Consider the following 18,045-nt stretch of genomic DNA (forward strand, 5'->3'; position numbering starts at 1 on the left):
TGTAAATCACTTTTACTAGTGATTCCTTCAGCCATACTTATTCGAAGAAGGCAAACACGATCTCCCTGAGTTTCAACTTAAAACTCCTGAAGTATTTTGGAGCAAGTAAGGCCTTTTTGCTTCAGTTACTTAGGGAGCGTAAGGCATGTAAATAGAGTAATATATCTTCATACCCACAATAGCTGTTGGAAGCATATTTTATTATTGAAAACTTATGACATTGCAAGAACAACCAAGAAGGTGAAAATATTAATCTGATGCCTACGCTTTCTTAAACTTGAACCAAAGTTATTTTCATCTACTTTCTATCATTTGATAAAAATACTTAAACAATTTTTGCTTCTGCTCTTCATTTCTTTCTTATTAATGAATTACAGTAATTGATCCAATCTTTTATTTGTTATTCGTAATTCTACTAATTCTCTGATTTCTCTCGAGGAACGTTCAATTAGGTTCTAAAAAAGGAAACCCAGTGCTTCGTCATTATAGTCTCCTTGACTTATTTCAATCAGCTGGTGACAAATTCTCTTTGGTGAATTTAGAACTTAGAACAATTCAAATCCTTGAAAGAAGTGCTCTTACTTTTTGTTGCTCTCTATTTCCATTTTCTTATCCACATTTCTTTCAACGTCACTTTTACAATTGTTCCCTGAAGACGATAATCCGGGGCTCATATGAAACCCTGTATTACTTGATGTGTATGCTTGCACAACTTGGGTAAATTGGCTCTATAAGTGATTAATTACTCCTCAGTTGTTATACATTTGCTTCTCAGTATTTTGCTCTCATATCCTTCGAGCTTATCTCGACCCAATAGTCAGTGCCAAATCAAGATAGATCTCCAAATTGAAATCTATCACACTGCATTGATAACGTATTTGTATTTTAAAGTTTCAAAACTATACTTGAAAAACAATGTAAACATGAAATACTTTACATATCCAAGTATTAGTAATTTGACATATATGAGGCATAACAGTGAGTAAGAAATCATTTACTTTTCATGCTAACTTTTTATAGCTTAAGGTCTCATAATAGGTTGCTTGTTCATTGATTTGTAAAACTCATTCTATATATGGGTTATGGTTTTGTCATGTCTCAGGAAAGTGGGTCTGCTCGAAATGTGTATTTTTTTATTTTTAGAAAAATCAGTGGGCCCCACTCTTGGTATTTCTATGACATGATACAATCTTTTTCCTGCAACATTATTCTTATAAAGAGAAGGTGAGAGAATGAAAGGTAAAAAATTAGGATTATAAGGATTGATTGTGATTTTTTTTTTTATACATAAGACTCATTGAATTTAATTATAATCCAACGATGATTAAGTTGGTTATAAAGGTGATAAACTTTTTTAGTGGTAAGTATAACTGCCCCTATATATATATATGTATATATATATTTGGTAAGGAGAGTTGTACATATTTAAAAAGATAATATGCATGATGACTAAAATTAAAAGTTGTTTAAATGTCATATAACCATTTACACATGATTTGATGTTTTAATTGTTAAAGTTTTTATAACTATGTAAAAATTAAAACTCTATACATTAGAAAATATAAATTAAATTAACAGAAGAAAAGTTGTGTGAATAATTTTATTTTACTTTTTTAAAAATATTTATGAAACAATTAATATGTTTGTTTAAATCAATGTTATAAAAATCGATCTGGCATGGTCGGCTAACCCGAAAACTAGATCCTTGATAACCCCATAGTTTATCATATTTTTAAGGACTAAAATCACTCTTATATATAGTCAACAATATGAAAACTTAGAGTTATTTGACTAAACAATATGGAGTTTGAATTATTGACTTATGTGAATGATTTTTGTTTTTTTTTTAGGACAATTGAGTTGAATTGGAGCATTGGAGAAATGGTTAAGTTTGAAGGACTTAAAGCGATAAATGAGGAGCAACCATTTAGTGAAAATATCCCTAAATCTATCTTTCGACCAATTTTTTGTATCTAATACGATGGATTTGGATCTCGTGTTCTCCATAGAAGTTGAATATATCTTTTTTATCTTTCCAACCAGACCAAAATCAGATCAATTGGAAGAGTATAACTCATGTTATGGACAAAATAAGAAATCATATTTTTGCTGTCAAAATAGCGCATTTTAATGCGCTACAGCCCGTTTAACGCCCAATTGCGACTCAATTAAGGCTCATTACATGTTTTTCACCTAAAACTAGGATTCATACACCTATTTAAGCTATTCTTCATAAGTCTTTGACATAACTTGACATCGGAGGCGTAGTTTTCATTAGAGGAGGGAGTCTTTCCTGCTTTTGAGAGCCGGAGACGGGTTGGAGTGAATTACGCTGGAAACCTTGAAGATTCACTTTGCCATCACATCAATGGAGTTTGGGGAAGCTTTCTTGTTTTCTTGTGTTCTTGATTTCTCCATGTTAGGCTAGATTTTCTTTATAGTTAGGGCTAGATAGAACCTAATTGAATCTTTATATTTTTGAATTAATCTTTAATGTAATTTTTCCTTTTTATATTGAATGAATGTGGTTTTGCTTAATGTCTTCTATGAGTTGTTCTTGTAGATTGAATTAGGATTCATATATGACAATAGAGATGTTGGTATATGAATTTGGTTTGACTCATTCATCATTAATTTGTATCACTCTAGGAATAGACATATGCATTGTGCCATTTTTATGATTCTTGATATTAATGCTTAAATCCTTTCGAGAAACACCAAGGAATTAGGATTTTCTTAAAGGAGTAAAGGGTTAGAATGTCAAGAGATTGTGTTTTAACTAATTCAGAGGAATTGATGGGTAATATAAAAAGGACGATTATTTAAGGTTTTAATTCAGAACATAAAGGAAAAGTTAGGGGAAATTGAAATCCTAATTATGTTTCTTGATTGTCAAGTAATTCGGATTTTACTTTCTAGCTTTGTTATTTAGTTGAATTTTCATACAATTCTATTGATCAATTGTCCAACTTAAGCGTAAATAGCAAATTAGTTATTGCAATCTAATCCTCATAGGAACGATCTTACTCATACACTTTATTACTTATACGACCGGTGCATTGCCAAAGTCGTAACAATACCCAATATGCCTGGTTCAAGTATTGGATGGATCATGCACTTGACTAGTATAAAATCGATAAATTGGTCTTGCATCAAGTTCAATTAGTACCATTATTGGGATCCAAACCTAGACGACAAGACCATATGGATTGTAACTTATAACAGTTATCACTGAACCAATTTTGTTAGTTGACTATAATGTTTCTAATTTTATATTTATTATATTGAATTATATGTGTTTAATTTAAGCAATTAAACAAAAAGATTAATGTTTTTAATGTTATAAGACATAATTTTATCTTCTATATATATACACATAAAAGTGTATGCGACCAATATTTTGTGTTCTCTTTTTTTTTCACATAATCTCACATGAATTTTACACACTTTTATTTATGTATATATAATAGATGGGTAAAGTGTGTGTCATTTTAAAGGATGTAAAGTTGTGTCATTTTAAGTGAGAGAAAGAAATAGATAAAGGAGGAGAGAGAGTGGACAAAAAAATAAAGGTGTGAGTTTCATATTTTTATGAGAGTGAAATGATGTAAGTTGTGTCATTTAAAAGGACAAACATTTTTCCTATAATAAATAAAATCATCTCATATAATATAAGAAATATTAATCCCTTAAACAAATTATGCAATGATTGAACCACTAACCTAATTAAACTAAGTATCCTATCGAGTGGGGGATTGGATCCTCTTATGTGAAAAAGTAGTCATGTGGTCATGTCATTTGATCACAATCACTCATTTAAAAATTATATACTTTTCTCTTTCTTATCTCATCATCAATGAGTAATTGTGATCAAATGATATGACCACATAATCACTTTTTCACATGAGAGGATTCACTCCCATCCAGTGGTACTTAAAAATTGTCTAACGAGTGAAGGAAGTGACATGAAAAGTGAGCCAATTAGAAGCAAAGAGTACGTGGTATAAAGTATAAACACAAGACACCACACCCAACCTGTTTCCCTTCCTAATGTATATAAAACATGGACCCCACAACCTCGTACGGAATTTCACCATCCTTGTCAAAATGAGACATCTACGATGTGTCTTTCTCCAACAATCAACGCATCGTACACTTTTTCAGCACACCCAATCCAAACTCGACAACGCATTGTTTCGAACATAGTTATTTTATCTTTCTTTTCTTCCCTCTAAATCTCTCTATTTTCCCTCATCCACTTTTTACTTTTTTTTCACCATGAAAACTAGCTATTTTAGAACCCTTTAGCACCACAAAAATAGAAACATACACACATACGATATGCTATACATAGACACCCTCCACTTCTTCTTATTTCATGCTTTGAGGTGAATGATACTTACTCTCTTTATTCTCTATTTTCTCTAGGGTTTCTTTATTCTTCTCTCTCGCTCTCTCTCTCTCTCTTCTTTCTAACTTGCTTATTTCTTCTTCTTCTTTGGCCTCTTTCAATTATAAAGGTTGGAAAAATGGGTAGAGGAAGGGTTGAACTAAAGCAGATCGAGAATAAAATCAGTCGCCAAGTAACGTTTTCAAAGAGGAGAACGGGGTTGAAAAAGAAAGCACATGAAATCTCTGTGCTTTGTGATGCTCAAGTAGCATTGATTGTGTTCAACAACAATGGGAAACTTTTTGAGTATTCATCTGAATCCAGGTTTGTATAACTTGAACAACCTCTTAAGATTATTTGCTTCACCTTTGTAAGTGCTCATATATTAAGATTCCTTGTTGGGTTGGTTTTGGATTCACTTTGTTTTCTTTTGTTTTTGCTATTTAACTTAACCACACACATGTATAAATCTCTTTGATTAGTTCTTTTTTCTCTTTTCTTTTGTACTTTTTTTTTTTTCTGTCTCTCTCTAACGTCACCCCCTAACTCACATAGTACTCGGTTTCAAAGTGCAATAGTAGTAATTAGTTTTATAACTTGCTAGTTTGTTCTTCGATTTTCACACCTATTTTTCTATTTTTCTTGTTTACACAGCCATATCTGAGTCACACTACAAGTTTTGTTTATATTACTTTTTGTGTAAGTGTTTATATTACTTTATAAATCTCTCTATATTTTCTCATTTAATATAATTTCTAGACAATGCATTTTCTGGCTCCAACAAAATCAATACAATTATGACCAATATTGGGGTATCACGATGAGTTATAGTATTTTTTGGTTGCTGTATATGTATGTATATACTATATATATGCAGTTATTTTCCTTGTTATTTTCCTACAAATACATAAATATACTGTCAAACAATTAAAGATTAACAGTGGTGATCAGTATCCTAGAGCTTTGCGCCATTTTAGGGCAGGGGCAGGGCCAGAAAAGGACACTTAATTATTATTATTATTATATGCTCTCCTGGTTTGGTAACCTAGTAAATGTGGCTATTTATACATTTGATAATTGATACAGCGGTTAAGAAAAGGACACTTAATTATTATTGGGAGAGAAAGCGAAAGAAATTAAAGGCGTTTGAGAATTTTTCAACATTAGTACTATAAATGAGAATAGTGACATTTTTTTTTTCTTACACAAACTGTTGTTCTTTTCGTAAATATATATAAAATATAATAAATCTAAATCATTGTATATAAAGTAATAATGTTTCGGTGTAAGGTGCAATTCTCCATTATCCTTGGTAGATACTCATAAAATCACTATTATACATTATGGTATAATACTTTCACAATATATTTTTAAGTTTGATGTATTATCATAATAATTTATAATGTTCAAATATCGTAAGAAAGTAAGTCATGAAAATATCCCTTGTCCCTTCATTTTTTAAATACCAAAGCGAACGAATGATAATATATATGTTGACTTGGCCTCTTTTTCATGTTAGTTTTTGAAATCCCAATAAACCAAAACATTGAAGTGGATACAAAGTAGCTTTTTCTGTTTAATATAATTGCATTGTGTTACATGAAGATATTAAAATAGTTAAAGGCTCGTACAATTTTGGCATGGCATGGTGTACAAAAGTGTATATTTTAATTCTTAGAGGAATTTGCGAATGGAGATATACTTAAATCAATAGGTAATATTTAATTTGTATAGTGGCTATGTGAACAAAACAAATATATTTTGTTTTTTAAAAATGTCTATCGATCTACATGTTAAGAGTTGATTAGGGTGTCCATATTACTACTGTGGCTATTCAAAACTTTTTCTCTAAATAAATGTTAATTATAATATCTCAGGTTTTTAGTCTTTACTTCTTTCTCTTGCAATTCTTGGTCCTGAAGAGTTCAATGAAATAGGGATATATATTATTGTTATACTGATGTTAGATCCTAAATTCTATAATTTCAAATTAAATTTGGCGTACAAATGCATCTAATTAATAATCATGTTTCACGAAATATAAGGTCGTTGTCCAGATTTTAAAGATAAAAGTTAATTTATTTCATATATGTATCCCCAAAAAAGGTAAAGGTCGATAGTTAATATACAAAATATATAATTAAAAAATGACTTATACTTTGATACAGTATAGTAGGCTATAGTCTCTTCTTTTTCAGTTTTTTTTTTTCATATACGGTTCTATCAATTTACCAAAAAAATGTATCACTTTCATTTTATTTTATTTTTACTGAATTTAAGGCATTTAGAATACGTGTATGTCCTTTAAATTCAAACTTGAAAGACTGATGAGTAAGGCAGTCATTTTTCAAACCCTTGTTTTTTTGCAAATATTATCCTTTATTAAGATCATACACATGAATTCATATAAATAATTATAATTAAAGTTATATTGATAAGTATTGTTTATCATGAGAGTAACTGAAATAATTAAGTCCAAACATAAAAAGTACTATCTAGAATTTTCACTTGACAAATTTCTTATGGTCTCTTTTAAAGCAACAATTTTACTCAACAACTTAAGCTGTTAAGTTATGGGTCCTTAATGGTTTTATATTGTATTTCTCTAACATCTTTCAAATTCACATTAATTGATTGTAAACACCACAAGAATGCAGATGGATTAAATCACACCATATGTTCTCCTTTAGAAGTTTTCTTACCTAGTCATTATCCTAATCCAAGAAAAAGGTTGAGTTTGCTTACCTAGCCGTTTTCAACTTCATGTCGTGTTCGTGTTGAGTGTATCATGTTCGTATCAAATTTGTGTTATGTCGTATCAAACCGAATTATCACTAGTAGATGTGCCTAGATTATGAAACAACAAATAGATCAAAACGTTTTGTCTTTAGTAATTTACTTGTCATGTGCTTCCTGTCGTGTATCTTAGTATGCATCAAACTCAACCGTAATTTCTTTTATGAATGACAATGTTCTATATACTTCAGGAGTTAAGTTTTTTCATTTTCTTCATTGTTTCTATTTACTTGTGGATCAGCGTCGAAAACATCCTGGAACGATATGAGAGACATGCTCATACAGTCAAACTTGTTGGAGCTGATAATGAATCACAGGTACCTCATCGAAACATAGTTTCTATTGATATCTTAATATGTCAACTTGCTAATACAAAACCCAAGACTAAATCTACCCCTACTGTGTTTTCTTTCATACTTATATTGTGTACATGAAGAGGTGGTTAGATTTTTCTTAAGATATTCACAATCTATGCGTAATAATGGACTGGGAGAAAACAGGAATAAAGATCTGTTGACATGAATTAGGTCTCATTCTGAAGTTAGCTAGACAGAAAATGTAAATAGAAAATTAAAAAGTTAGTGACTGTGACTGTGCATGTGTTTTGTTATTAAATGATGTTGTTTTGGGTTTTGGAAAAAAAAATACAGGGTATTTTAATAAAATTCATGATACAAGATGAAATTAAAATTTTTAAAATAGCGTATTTTTTTTTTCTAAACCCAAAACAACGTCGTTGGGTTACTCGATATAACTTTATATATATATATATATATATATATATATATATATATATATATAGGGTTTGGTGTTTGTCATTTTAAATGACATAAGTTATATCATTTTAAAAGAGAGATAGACACAGAAAAACGGAAATTATGGGAGAGAGAAAGTAGGTGGTTTTTTTTAATTTAAAATTCAAATTTTCTGTGTCTGTATCTCTCTTAAAATGACATAACTTTCTGTCATTTAAAATGACAAACACTTTTTCCATATATATATATAGGAATACTACTCTCATTTTACATAAGAGTAGTTCTCTCATGCTATAGAGAGAAGCCAAGCGGGGATTAAAAGGCAAAAAAAAAAGAGGGGGTGAGATTTTTGAAGTGAGAGAACATGAGATAACTATCCATGTAAAATGAGAGTAATATTTCTTTTATATATATATATATATATATATATATATATATATATATATATATATATATGGGGGAAGTTATAGTTATTACCTCTATTTCTTACTTCCTCTTATTACTAAATCTTAACTGTTGATTTCTGTTAATCTAACGGTTGTAATTTATTGGGTCATACTTATTAATTAATTATTAATTTCCAATAAATTATAACCGTAAGATTGATGGAAATTAACGGTTAAGATTCGGTAGTAAGAGGTAGTAAGAAAAAGAGGTAGTAACTATAACCTCTCATATATATATATATTTAAGAGGAAGGTTATATTTACAACCTATTTTTGTTTACAAACTCTTACAACCATATCTTAACACCGTTGATTTCCGCCAATCAACGGTTATTATTTTTTCAAATTAAACTCATTAATTAATTATTAATTCACAATAAATGATAACTGTTGATTGGCGGAAATCAACGGTTAAGATATGGTTGTAAGAGGTTGTAAACGAAAATAGGTTGTAAGTATAACCATCCTCATATATATATATATATATATATATATATATATATATAAAATCATTTCTACAGCCGTTTTACGTACAACAACGACATGTGTATGGTTATGATTCCTCATATTTAATGCTTTCATCCTTTGTATGGTTATGATTTCCTGCATTTAATGCTTTCAAGTATATATAATATATATGGCAAGTATTTGATTGTTGCACGTACAACAGCTGCAGAAATGTAAACTCCATATATATATATGGTGCATTTGGTGTCCAGTCAATGGATATAATATTTTGCCTGGTCACCGCATTATAACTATGTATTCCAGGGAATACATAGTTATAATATTAGAATTTTTTTTTTTTCTCTTCAGAAACTTGTCCGCTGATGCAGAGAGAGAGAAAAAATAAACTTTAATATTATAACTATGTATTTCCCAGAGTACATAGTTATAATGCGGTGACTGTACAAAACCTTATATCTGGTGACTGGACACCCAATTTTCCCATATATATATATATATATATATATATATATATATATACATATATGAGGTAGGATCCTTTGACAACGGTGTCAAATTTCAATTTTGACACCTCATCTGAGAGCCGTTAGATCAAAAAAAATCGAAGACTCTGATTTACAAGCATGTGACACCATTGATCTTTTTTGATCTAACTGAGGTGTCAAAATTAAAATTTAACACCGGTGTCAAAGGATCCTACCTCTATATATATTCATCGGTAGTAATTGAAGCTAATTTTTTTGTTGTTGCAGAGAAACTGGTCCTTGGAATGCTTCAAGCTAACCGGCAAAGTTCAAGTTCTAGAGAGAAACTTAAGGTAGATATTTGAGATTTTATTGTAAACTTTTTTGATTGGTGGAAATTTCATTGTAAACTTTATAATTATTTTGAGCTATGGAGGAAGTTTTTCAACGAAATGTTGCTCAAATGTGTTATATACCAACTAAGAATGGGTCATGCCACCCATTTGCTTTCTTTCTTTTCTTCTTTTCCCTTACACACGTGAGAATTGTATGACTCTGACTACCACCCACGTTAGGTGGTTTTGTCAAGTTCCCTTGGCCAAAATAAATTTCACCTCCTAGGATTATTTCCTTGGGGTCACCTTGTCTTCTTGGTGTGTGTGACTAACTAAGTTTGTTTGGAGGGATCAAGGGGTTAGGAATTATGTTTGTGTTAGTATTTAAGTAGGTATTAGTTCACACGTTCGAATTTAGAAAATAGTCTTTTTTATAAATATACAAGGGTATGATTGTGTATAAGAATTACTTTCATCCTTAATGATTTTTTATTTAAATAGGTATTAATGACTACCACCCATACTTGAAGGTTTTATCAAGTTCCTTTGGCCATAAAAAGGGTTTTTTTTTTATAGTATATTGATCCTAATTATTTCTCGGAGCGAGTCGGCCTCCCGTTTATCCCAACAAATTTTAACTCTATGAGCCGAGACTAATCCCGAGTCGAGACTTAATTATAGTTAAAGCTCCTCGTCCCTACTCAAAGATGTAGGTTATCTCCCCACTCTACTCAGACTGTGTTGCTACATCCATTCGTTTTTTGTTGTTGTGGTGGCACAAGTGCACAAAACATGCTATGAGATTCATCTAATGTGTGGGGTCAGAATTTTGAAAGGGTTATAAGTGGTTAGACGCTTCAAAACCATCAGATTTTTTGAACAGTTACAAATAGCATTTATGATCTTCAATGTAGGAACTTCGTGGGACATGATCTGGATCCTTTGAGCTTGAGAGATCTTCAGAGTTTAGAGCATCAGCTTGACTCAGCTCTAAAGCGCATCCGAACAAGAAAGGTGAAAGATTGCTTTATCATCTACAAAGACATATAAGAAAACAAAAACTGCTGAAGGAAATGCAACTATTCTGAACATAAAATTACCATTAGCATATGCAACATTTGTTTGTATAATTGATTGATCATTATGATTTTTGCAGAACCAAGTTGTGCATGAATCCATCACTGAGATGCATAAAAAGGTAAGCAGTTGGAGGAGGGGGCTTAACTGTTAAGTATTGGCCTGTGTATGACTTTGTATTATACATAAAGGCAGATGAACATTAATATTTCTGCTTGTGAACCAAGTTTGACTTTTTCTATTTTTTTTCTTTTTTGACATTTTTTTTCTTACTGGTGTTTATTAAATTAATTTTTGCTTATTATGTTTGAAAAATATAATATAAAATCATTAATGAACCTTCACTTAACCGTTTAAGTTATTAGATTGAATTGATTGCTTTACATGCTATCTCAACTAAAAGTTTAAGCTGTTAACTGGAGGTCCATTAATAATTTTATATTATATCTCTAGGTTTGATTGCAAAGTTTATGCATAATCATAGTTAGGAATAAAAATATTGATTTCTGTTCTGCATATGACAGACAAAGGCATTGCAGGAGAAAAACAACATGCTAGCAAACAAGGTAGAAGCCATATGTGCAACTAATAATGTTTCAATGTATCAGTCTTCTAAACAAGAAAGGATAAGAAAAAATAAAGTTGACTTTTCTTACATTTATGGCTAGATTAAGGAGAAAGAGAAGACACTGGCTGAAAATTCACCCTGCTGGCCAGAAACCGTAGGCCAAAGTTCATGTCCTTTACAGCTACAATCGCCACAAAGAATAGTTCCTTGTTTAACACTCAGGTATTTATCTCGTTTCTCATTTCTAAGCATGTATTAAGAAAAGGAATACTAGTGTTTTAATAAGGGGAGTGAATGTCTCCGATATGACCATGACCTGTGGAATGTTGGAAATCAACAATCACACAAATCGAAAACGAAAAAGAAAAAGAGAGAGAATAGACACAACAATTTACCCTGGTTCAGCCAATATAGGCTACGTTCAGCTTGTCTGTACTATATTCACCTCACCGCCACTTATTACAAGTCACTCGGTTTATAAGGAAAATATAAATAAGATTAGAAAACTCCCAGTTGCCTTTCTGCTGACCCTGATAACTAGGGTCCTCATCAACATGCGAAGTATGAGCCATTTGTTAGAAATGGTATCTTCACACATATGCAAGAGACAACCACACGGAAGTATCTACGAAAGCTTTTTCTACGAAACTTGCTTACTTGCACACTTTTTTTTGTTCATAACGATTACATCTTCTTATATGCTGTAGCTTGCTAAAAGTAACGTAAAAACTATTAAAAGCCATAAAATAGAAACGAAACAAAAACTGCTACAAACGGCAAACCATCGTTCAATCCTAAACACGAAACTTCTAAACCCATTAATTTAAAACGGACATTTTAATGTTTATCTAATAACACCATACCCAACATGGACACAATATATAAAATGACTATTGTGACATTTACCTAATAGCTTAACTTTTGGGTTGAATTGAGGTTTGATATCTGTGATCAAGTAGTCATGAGTTCGATCTGATCGCCCGTTTTCTAATGAAAAAGTAAGTTAAAATCAACACACACACAAAAAATCATTCACGCTTCAAACCGAAGAGGCTCTTGCATAACACTATAAAGGGTGTGTTTGAGATATAATGTATAAAATCATTGATATAATCTTTACTTAATAGTTTAAGCTTTTGAGTTAAATTGATTCTTGACAAGTATGTTCTCCTAGGCCTAAATCTAATCCCAAATGTAATTAGGAGGGAATGTGATAAGAACCTTGAGGTGCATCACCCCAAAAGCTAGCTCAAAGGGTGGGAGTGTCCAAGGCCTTATAAACCCCATATTAGTTGCCCGTACAACCAATGTGGGACTCCAAGTCCCATATCTTGCAAATGGGATCGTAATATTCCACCACGCTCCGCAGCCTCGGTGCCCACTCGGGCTGGCTTTGCGCTAGTCTTTTACTAGCCCCGGGAGAACACTGCAATGCTGGCGTCACCACCTGCGCCGCTCAATTGCAACCGGGAGGCATAGTGAAAGGCTCTGATACCATTTGATAAGAACCTTGAGGTGCACCACCCCAAAAGCTAGCTCAAAGGGTGGAAGTGCCCAAAGCCTTATAAACTCCACATTAGTTGCCTATCCAACCAATGTGGGACTCCAAGTCCCATACCTTGCAAATGGGATCGTAACAGAATGCATGTGATGAGTGTGTGAAGGAAGGAAAGTTAGTTATAATGAGAGAAAATAGATATGAAATATTGTTGGAGAAGGGCTTATGTTATCTTTGAGTTTTGCTTGGCTGGAAGGATCTGCCCTTGTATTATTTGTCTTATATTTCTAGCTTTCCATTGATACAATATCCCTAAAGTTTTGGATCTATCATCCACATTTTAATTACTATTCAACCAGTTAAACCACTAGAACCATGATCTGAAGGTATTTCTGGAAGGACCATCTTTAATTTTTAAACCTTTGGCTGAAGATTCCAAATGATGGAAAACTATAGTGGAAACATTGGGGATACAGAAATATTAACCTAAACAACAAATATCCTCTTTAACAATGTTGCAGTTTGTCAACAGGTGAATTAGATCATACATGGTTTCTTGTACCAAGTCTCTCTAATGATGAGTTAACACATAATTGAATGATTGTGTAAAAAACTTTACACATACAATGTATCCAAAAACTTTACATATAATTAGATCCTTCTTAGTTTCTAAGTACCACATCTATTTCTGTTGTGTCTTAAATTTGGAGATAGGAAAGGGTTTTTATTAACTTTAATGAACATGGAAGACTTAAAGCATAAAATACAGCATATATTTGATTATTTCAAATTGTTTTACTGAAAACTTAAGAACTGCCTTTGTTATAAATAGGGAAAAAATTTTGATTTGACATTTTAAGCATACATATTCCTAGAGCACTATGATAAGCAATCAACAAGTGAATTGTCCCATACCAGCAAAAGTTCACCTAATGGTGAGAAGCAGCCACCTAGCTATTCCAATTATATCTTATCATATATACATTATTGTTTCAGATTATAAAAAGTATCAGAATGTTGCAATGGGACTTCACAAGCAACATCGTAGGAGGAAGTGGTTGAAGCTCCTAGTAGCACTACTCTCATCCCACCATGGATGCTGCGACATTTTACTAGATAAACCAGCATGACACTGTTAAGTTTGTGACATGTGAATGTTGAAGGCGTCAACTATGTTAAAAACATAATTTGATATAGCTAAGTGTTAAGTTTGAAAACTGCTTATTCTTTTGTATAGGATGTGGCCAATTAGATGGTATTGCCACTGAAGAAAATATCACAGGAAGGCAACATAATACCAGTGATTCTTGAATCCAGATGATGCACTGCTTTTTGCACTAAGCAATAATAGAAACAAGCACTTACTTTTGACAAATCATGCATGTTGGAAATTATATTACAAAATGTCATATCAACTATCAAGTGCATAAACAATGCAAGTTGAAAAATCATGCATGTTGAAAATGTCATTACGAATTTTATTTTTTTCTGTTTTGAAAACAGTAGAGGCCCTTACATTTTATAACACAAGCACTTTACTTCTACTTAGCACACTATTAATGTGGGCTATGGTCAGAAACATATACACGTTCGAAGTTTGTTTTAGAAGATTATTGGAGACAATGCAAAGAGCAACAACAACTGAAAAAATCTGTGGAAGATACAGCAGTTTGAATAAGTTTTGTGATTACAATACAATTATACTTGAACCAATTTATTTATAGGTTTTTATTTTTTCGTGTTGTATGAGAATTGTTTTCTCATATTAGTGGTGGGCTCCACATTTATTAAAAAAGAAAAATTTATATGCAAATCAAAAAGTCATAGCATGAGAAAACATTTCTCAAGCAACCCGAGTAGTATTTTTCTCTTTATTTATCTGACCCCATTCAAGGTACAACAGTTTGAACTAGTCTCATAATATGTTACTTCATTTTAATGTTCCCTCCAACCAATTCTATACAGACATTGAACTTTTAGTTATCTCTGCTATTGTCCTATCCAAAACCATCTCACCTTTTGAATCTCATTTTCTATTGTTGGTTTTCTTGCTAATAAGTTACCCATAAGTTATTTATGGACAAGTCATAATGCATGCCAATTTGGTATTTATTTTTCAGCTTTTCATGAGGCTCTATCTGGAATATAATATGACTGGATTAATTTGAACATGAGAGTGTTTTTCCAATTCTTCAGAGGACAACTTTTACAATCCATCAATGATTAATGAACCACTTAAAAAGTTGAGAGCTCTGAATAAGTGTTTTCTAATTAAGGTTCAACTAACATTGTCTTTGAACTATCCTCAAAGGAAACATTATGGACAAGTTGATGGTTAGTGGTGATATTATTTAGCCAATAATATTATAGTGCTGGAAAAGTTGTACCAAATGTCTTAGAACACAGGCATTATGATTTGTAAATTGGGTGCAGGGCTTTCTTTTGGAATGTGCTAATAAGTTTGGTATTTGAAGGGGCACCAGAGTTTCTTAGCAACCCCAACAAAGGAACGAATGAGGCTCTTTTTTAATAAGCAAAACCCTTTGTGCCTTATTCAAATTAAAATGATTATTAAAGTATTTTCAATTGTATGGGAAATCTTCTTTTCATCTTAAAATCGAATTGTTGGTGTGATCTTTTTAGTTGTTTGTCAGCAAGGATTAGAAAAATGCACTTAGTAGAAATTAAAGAGTGTATAACTTAGTAATTGAATTAAAGCATGTGATACTGCTGACCTTGCTTTTAATGACCCTGAGTAGGTTGAGGAAGATCTCTATAAGTACTCAAGAAACATTTAAAGAGTCCACATTATTTTGGTGTGTATAAAATCTAGTCCACATTATTTTGGTGTGTATAAAATCTAAGTTAACGAACTGCCAAAAAGTAAGGATTTGAATTCTGAGAGAATTTTCGGGACCAAAGCTAAATAATTATTGTAATACCCCGTAGTACTCCGGTTGTTAACATCTATAATATTTAGCATACACAACAGAAGACTTTATTTTAAAGAATAATAAAACGTCTTATAAAATACGAGTAAACTTTTTCAAAATATTTTCTAAAACATTTTCAAGCGTTCATCTGATATATTATATTAACGTGACATTAACGTTTAAGTCTACTAATTAAAACCATTGGCCATCTCAATTGACCGTTGACCATCCGGATATGACCTTAAGGTGGCGTTTGGTTGAGGAGAAATTTTTTGAATACTAGGGAAATGAAATTGATAGGGAAATGGTTGGAAACTGAGTTTGATAGGAAAATGTAAAAAAAGTTATTTGGTTGAGTAAAATTTTACCAGGAAAATTAAGTGAAATTTGTGAAGAGTGTGTTTGGTTGAATATAAAATAATGATGGGTAACTATTCTGAATTTACGAAACTATCCTTTTAAACATTGCCCTTTTTATTTTTTATTTTTTTTTAATTTTGAAACCCTCAGCCTTCACCACACACTACCGTCATCCTCCTTCTCTTCACCACCTCATCGTCCCTCCAAAGCCCATCATTCCACCATGACCGCTGCACCCAAACCACTACCCCACCTCATCGTCCTCCTTCCATCAACCCACCACTAACAGCCTTTACTTTATTTTTATTTTTTGTGAACCCACAACCACACCGCCGACCACCATCTCCATCCAGCCACCACCGTTCAGCCCCCCATCCTATCTTCATCTTCAACAGCCCATCACTGCCCCTCCTCTTCTCCTAGCCAGAAAAACCAGCCATACCCCCACTCCAGCCAACCGATCCATCTCCAAACCAAGATAATATCATAGGGTATTTTCGGTTGATTTAAAATTGCCTTTTGCAAATTAGACGGCTTTCCACCAAAAACCACGTCCGAGTTCTCTTTCTAAACAGTGCCAATTCCCTGCTTTCATCGACCAAATGGGAAATGCCATGCAAATGGAATAGATGGGCATCGTTGCCAAATCCGTCTACCAAACAGAGACAAAGTGGATGCCCAAGTTCATTTGCATGGGGAAATTATAGAAACTCCTCAACCAAACAGCACCTAAGTATCATTCCTGACAGAGTCTAGGAGACAACATAACAGCTGTATTTCGGATAACTATCTGATAGATACAATAATTAAACAGACAGCTCGCAAGTCCCACACGGGCTGCGATCCCCTCTACGGTTCAATATAAACAATAAGGCTCCATGACCAAATAACTGAATACATACATCAAGTCTATATAAATTTCAAGACGTCAAAACATCAGTAAATAATCCACGGTTCCAATACTACAGTCATGAGCCAAAGTAAATACATAACATAATCTGAACATAAGATAATTGGACATGTTAATGATTATACATGTCATCACAGAGTCTAGTCATAATATAAATAATTAACAGCATCATCAACTACTCCAAGGTGGGGCCCTTGCCTTTAGATTGCACGCTGATAATCTGGGTACCTGAAATGATGTCCCCAAAGAGGGGTGAGATAACCACATCTCAATAAACTCAAGGTTCTTAGAGGACCCTCTAATCCCCTGAGCCCACATCTTGCATGACAAGTCAGATATAAAGCATATATAACAAACATACAGTATAAATATAGCATCATCATATCAATCCTTAGGTAACCCCAGGGTCAAAGTCATAGACGGTTACACCTGTGTGACTCCAGGGTCAAGCCATAGACATCAAAACAATCTCAGTATGAAATAACTCCCAGAGTCAAGCCATAAGCAGCCTACATACCATGATCACTGGCCAAGATCCTCATAACATATATCATCAGTGCATCATATCATCAAGAATCATATAACATCAATATGAATGTGAATGAATGCACATATACAGTATACCCCATATTTTCATACAATACAATCATAATGTCCACCATAATGGTGGGACCACAAGAGATAGGAGCAACCAGAACCAGAAGCTTACCTCACTGAGCTTATCACAAGCCCAACTCCAACAATAAAATACGTATGCTCCAATAAATCCTCAAGTGCAAGGTTCTCTAGGCACACATAGAGTAGGAACCATTCACATCATTAATTACATAGTAATTAATCAAGTCATATACAAGACTTAACCATTTATATTCTACTTTCCATACATATATGTCAATAATATGCCCATTACAAGTCTAGACAATTTATTACTTAATTACATGTTTTTAGTTCATAAGGAATTGTTCACTAAGTCCACAATAACTCATTAGGCACTTAGTCTCTTAATAAACTCTCTTAGCTTAAAGCATTTTTCACTTAACTTACC

At 32.4% G+C, this 18,045-nt stretch overlaps 1 protein-coding gene across 1 annotated transcript; it reads left to right on the plus strand.

Moving 5' to 3' along the window:
* Positions 1–4,291: 4,291 nt before the first annotated feature.
* On the plus strand, positions 4,292–14,092 carry LOC133309997 (truncated transcription factor CAULIFLOWER A-like). The gene is made up of 9 exons (XM_061510876.1): positions 4,292–4,388; positions 4,521–4,714; positions 7,428–7,503; positions 9,608–9,672; positions 10,569–10,668; positions 10,811–10,852; positions 11,256–11,297; positions 11,400–11,521; positions 13,794–14,092. The coding sequence occupies exons 2-9, from the start codon at positions 4,530–4,532 to the stop codon at positions 13,798–13,800; spliced, it is 639 nt and encodes a 212-aa protein (XP_061366860.1). The 5' UTR covers positions 4,292–4,388; positions 4,521–4,529; the 3' UTR covers positions 13,801–14,092.
* Positions 14,093–18,045: the final 3,953 nt, after the last annotated feature.

This window comes from Gastrolobium bilobum, unplaced genomic scaffold (genome assembly GCF_033153095.1).
Source record: "Gastrolobium bilobum isolate Gb01-03AN ecotype WA unplaced genomic scaffold, APGP_CSIRO_Gbil_v1 utg29299, whole genome shotgun sequence".
Classification (NCBI taxonomy): Eukaryota; Viridiplantae; Streptophyta; class Magnoliopsida; order Fabales; family Fabaceae; genus Gastrolobium; species Gastrolobium bilobum.

Coding starts and splice junctions, on each gene's coding strand:
- LOC133309997 (XM_061510876.1), top strand. CDS start 4,530: ATGGGTAGAGGAAGGGTTGAACTAAAGCAGATCGAGAATAAAATCAGT. Junction 7,504..9,607: donor GAGCTGATAATGAATCACAG/GTACCTCATCGA, acceptor TTGTTGTTGCAG/AGAAACTGGTCCTTGGAATG. Junction 9,673..10,568: donor GTTCTAGAGAGAAACTTAAG/GTAGATATTTGA, acceptor TCTTCAATGTAG/GAACTTCGTGGGACATGATC.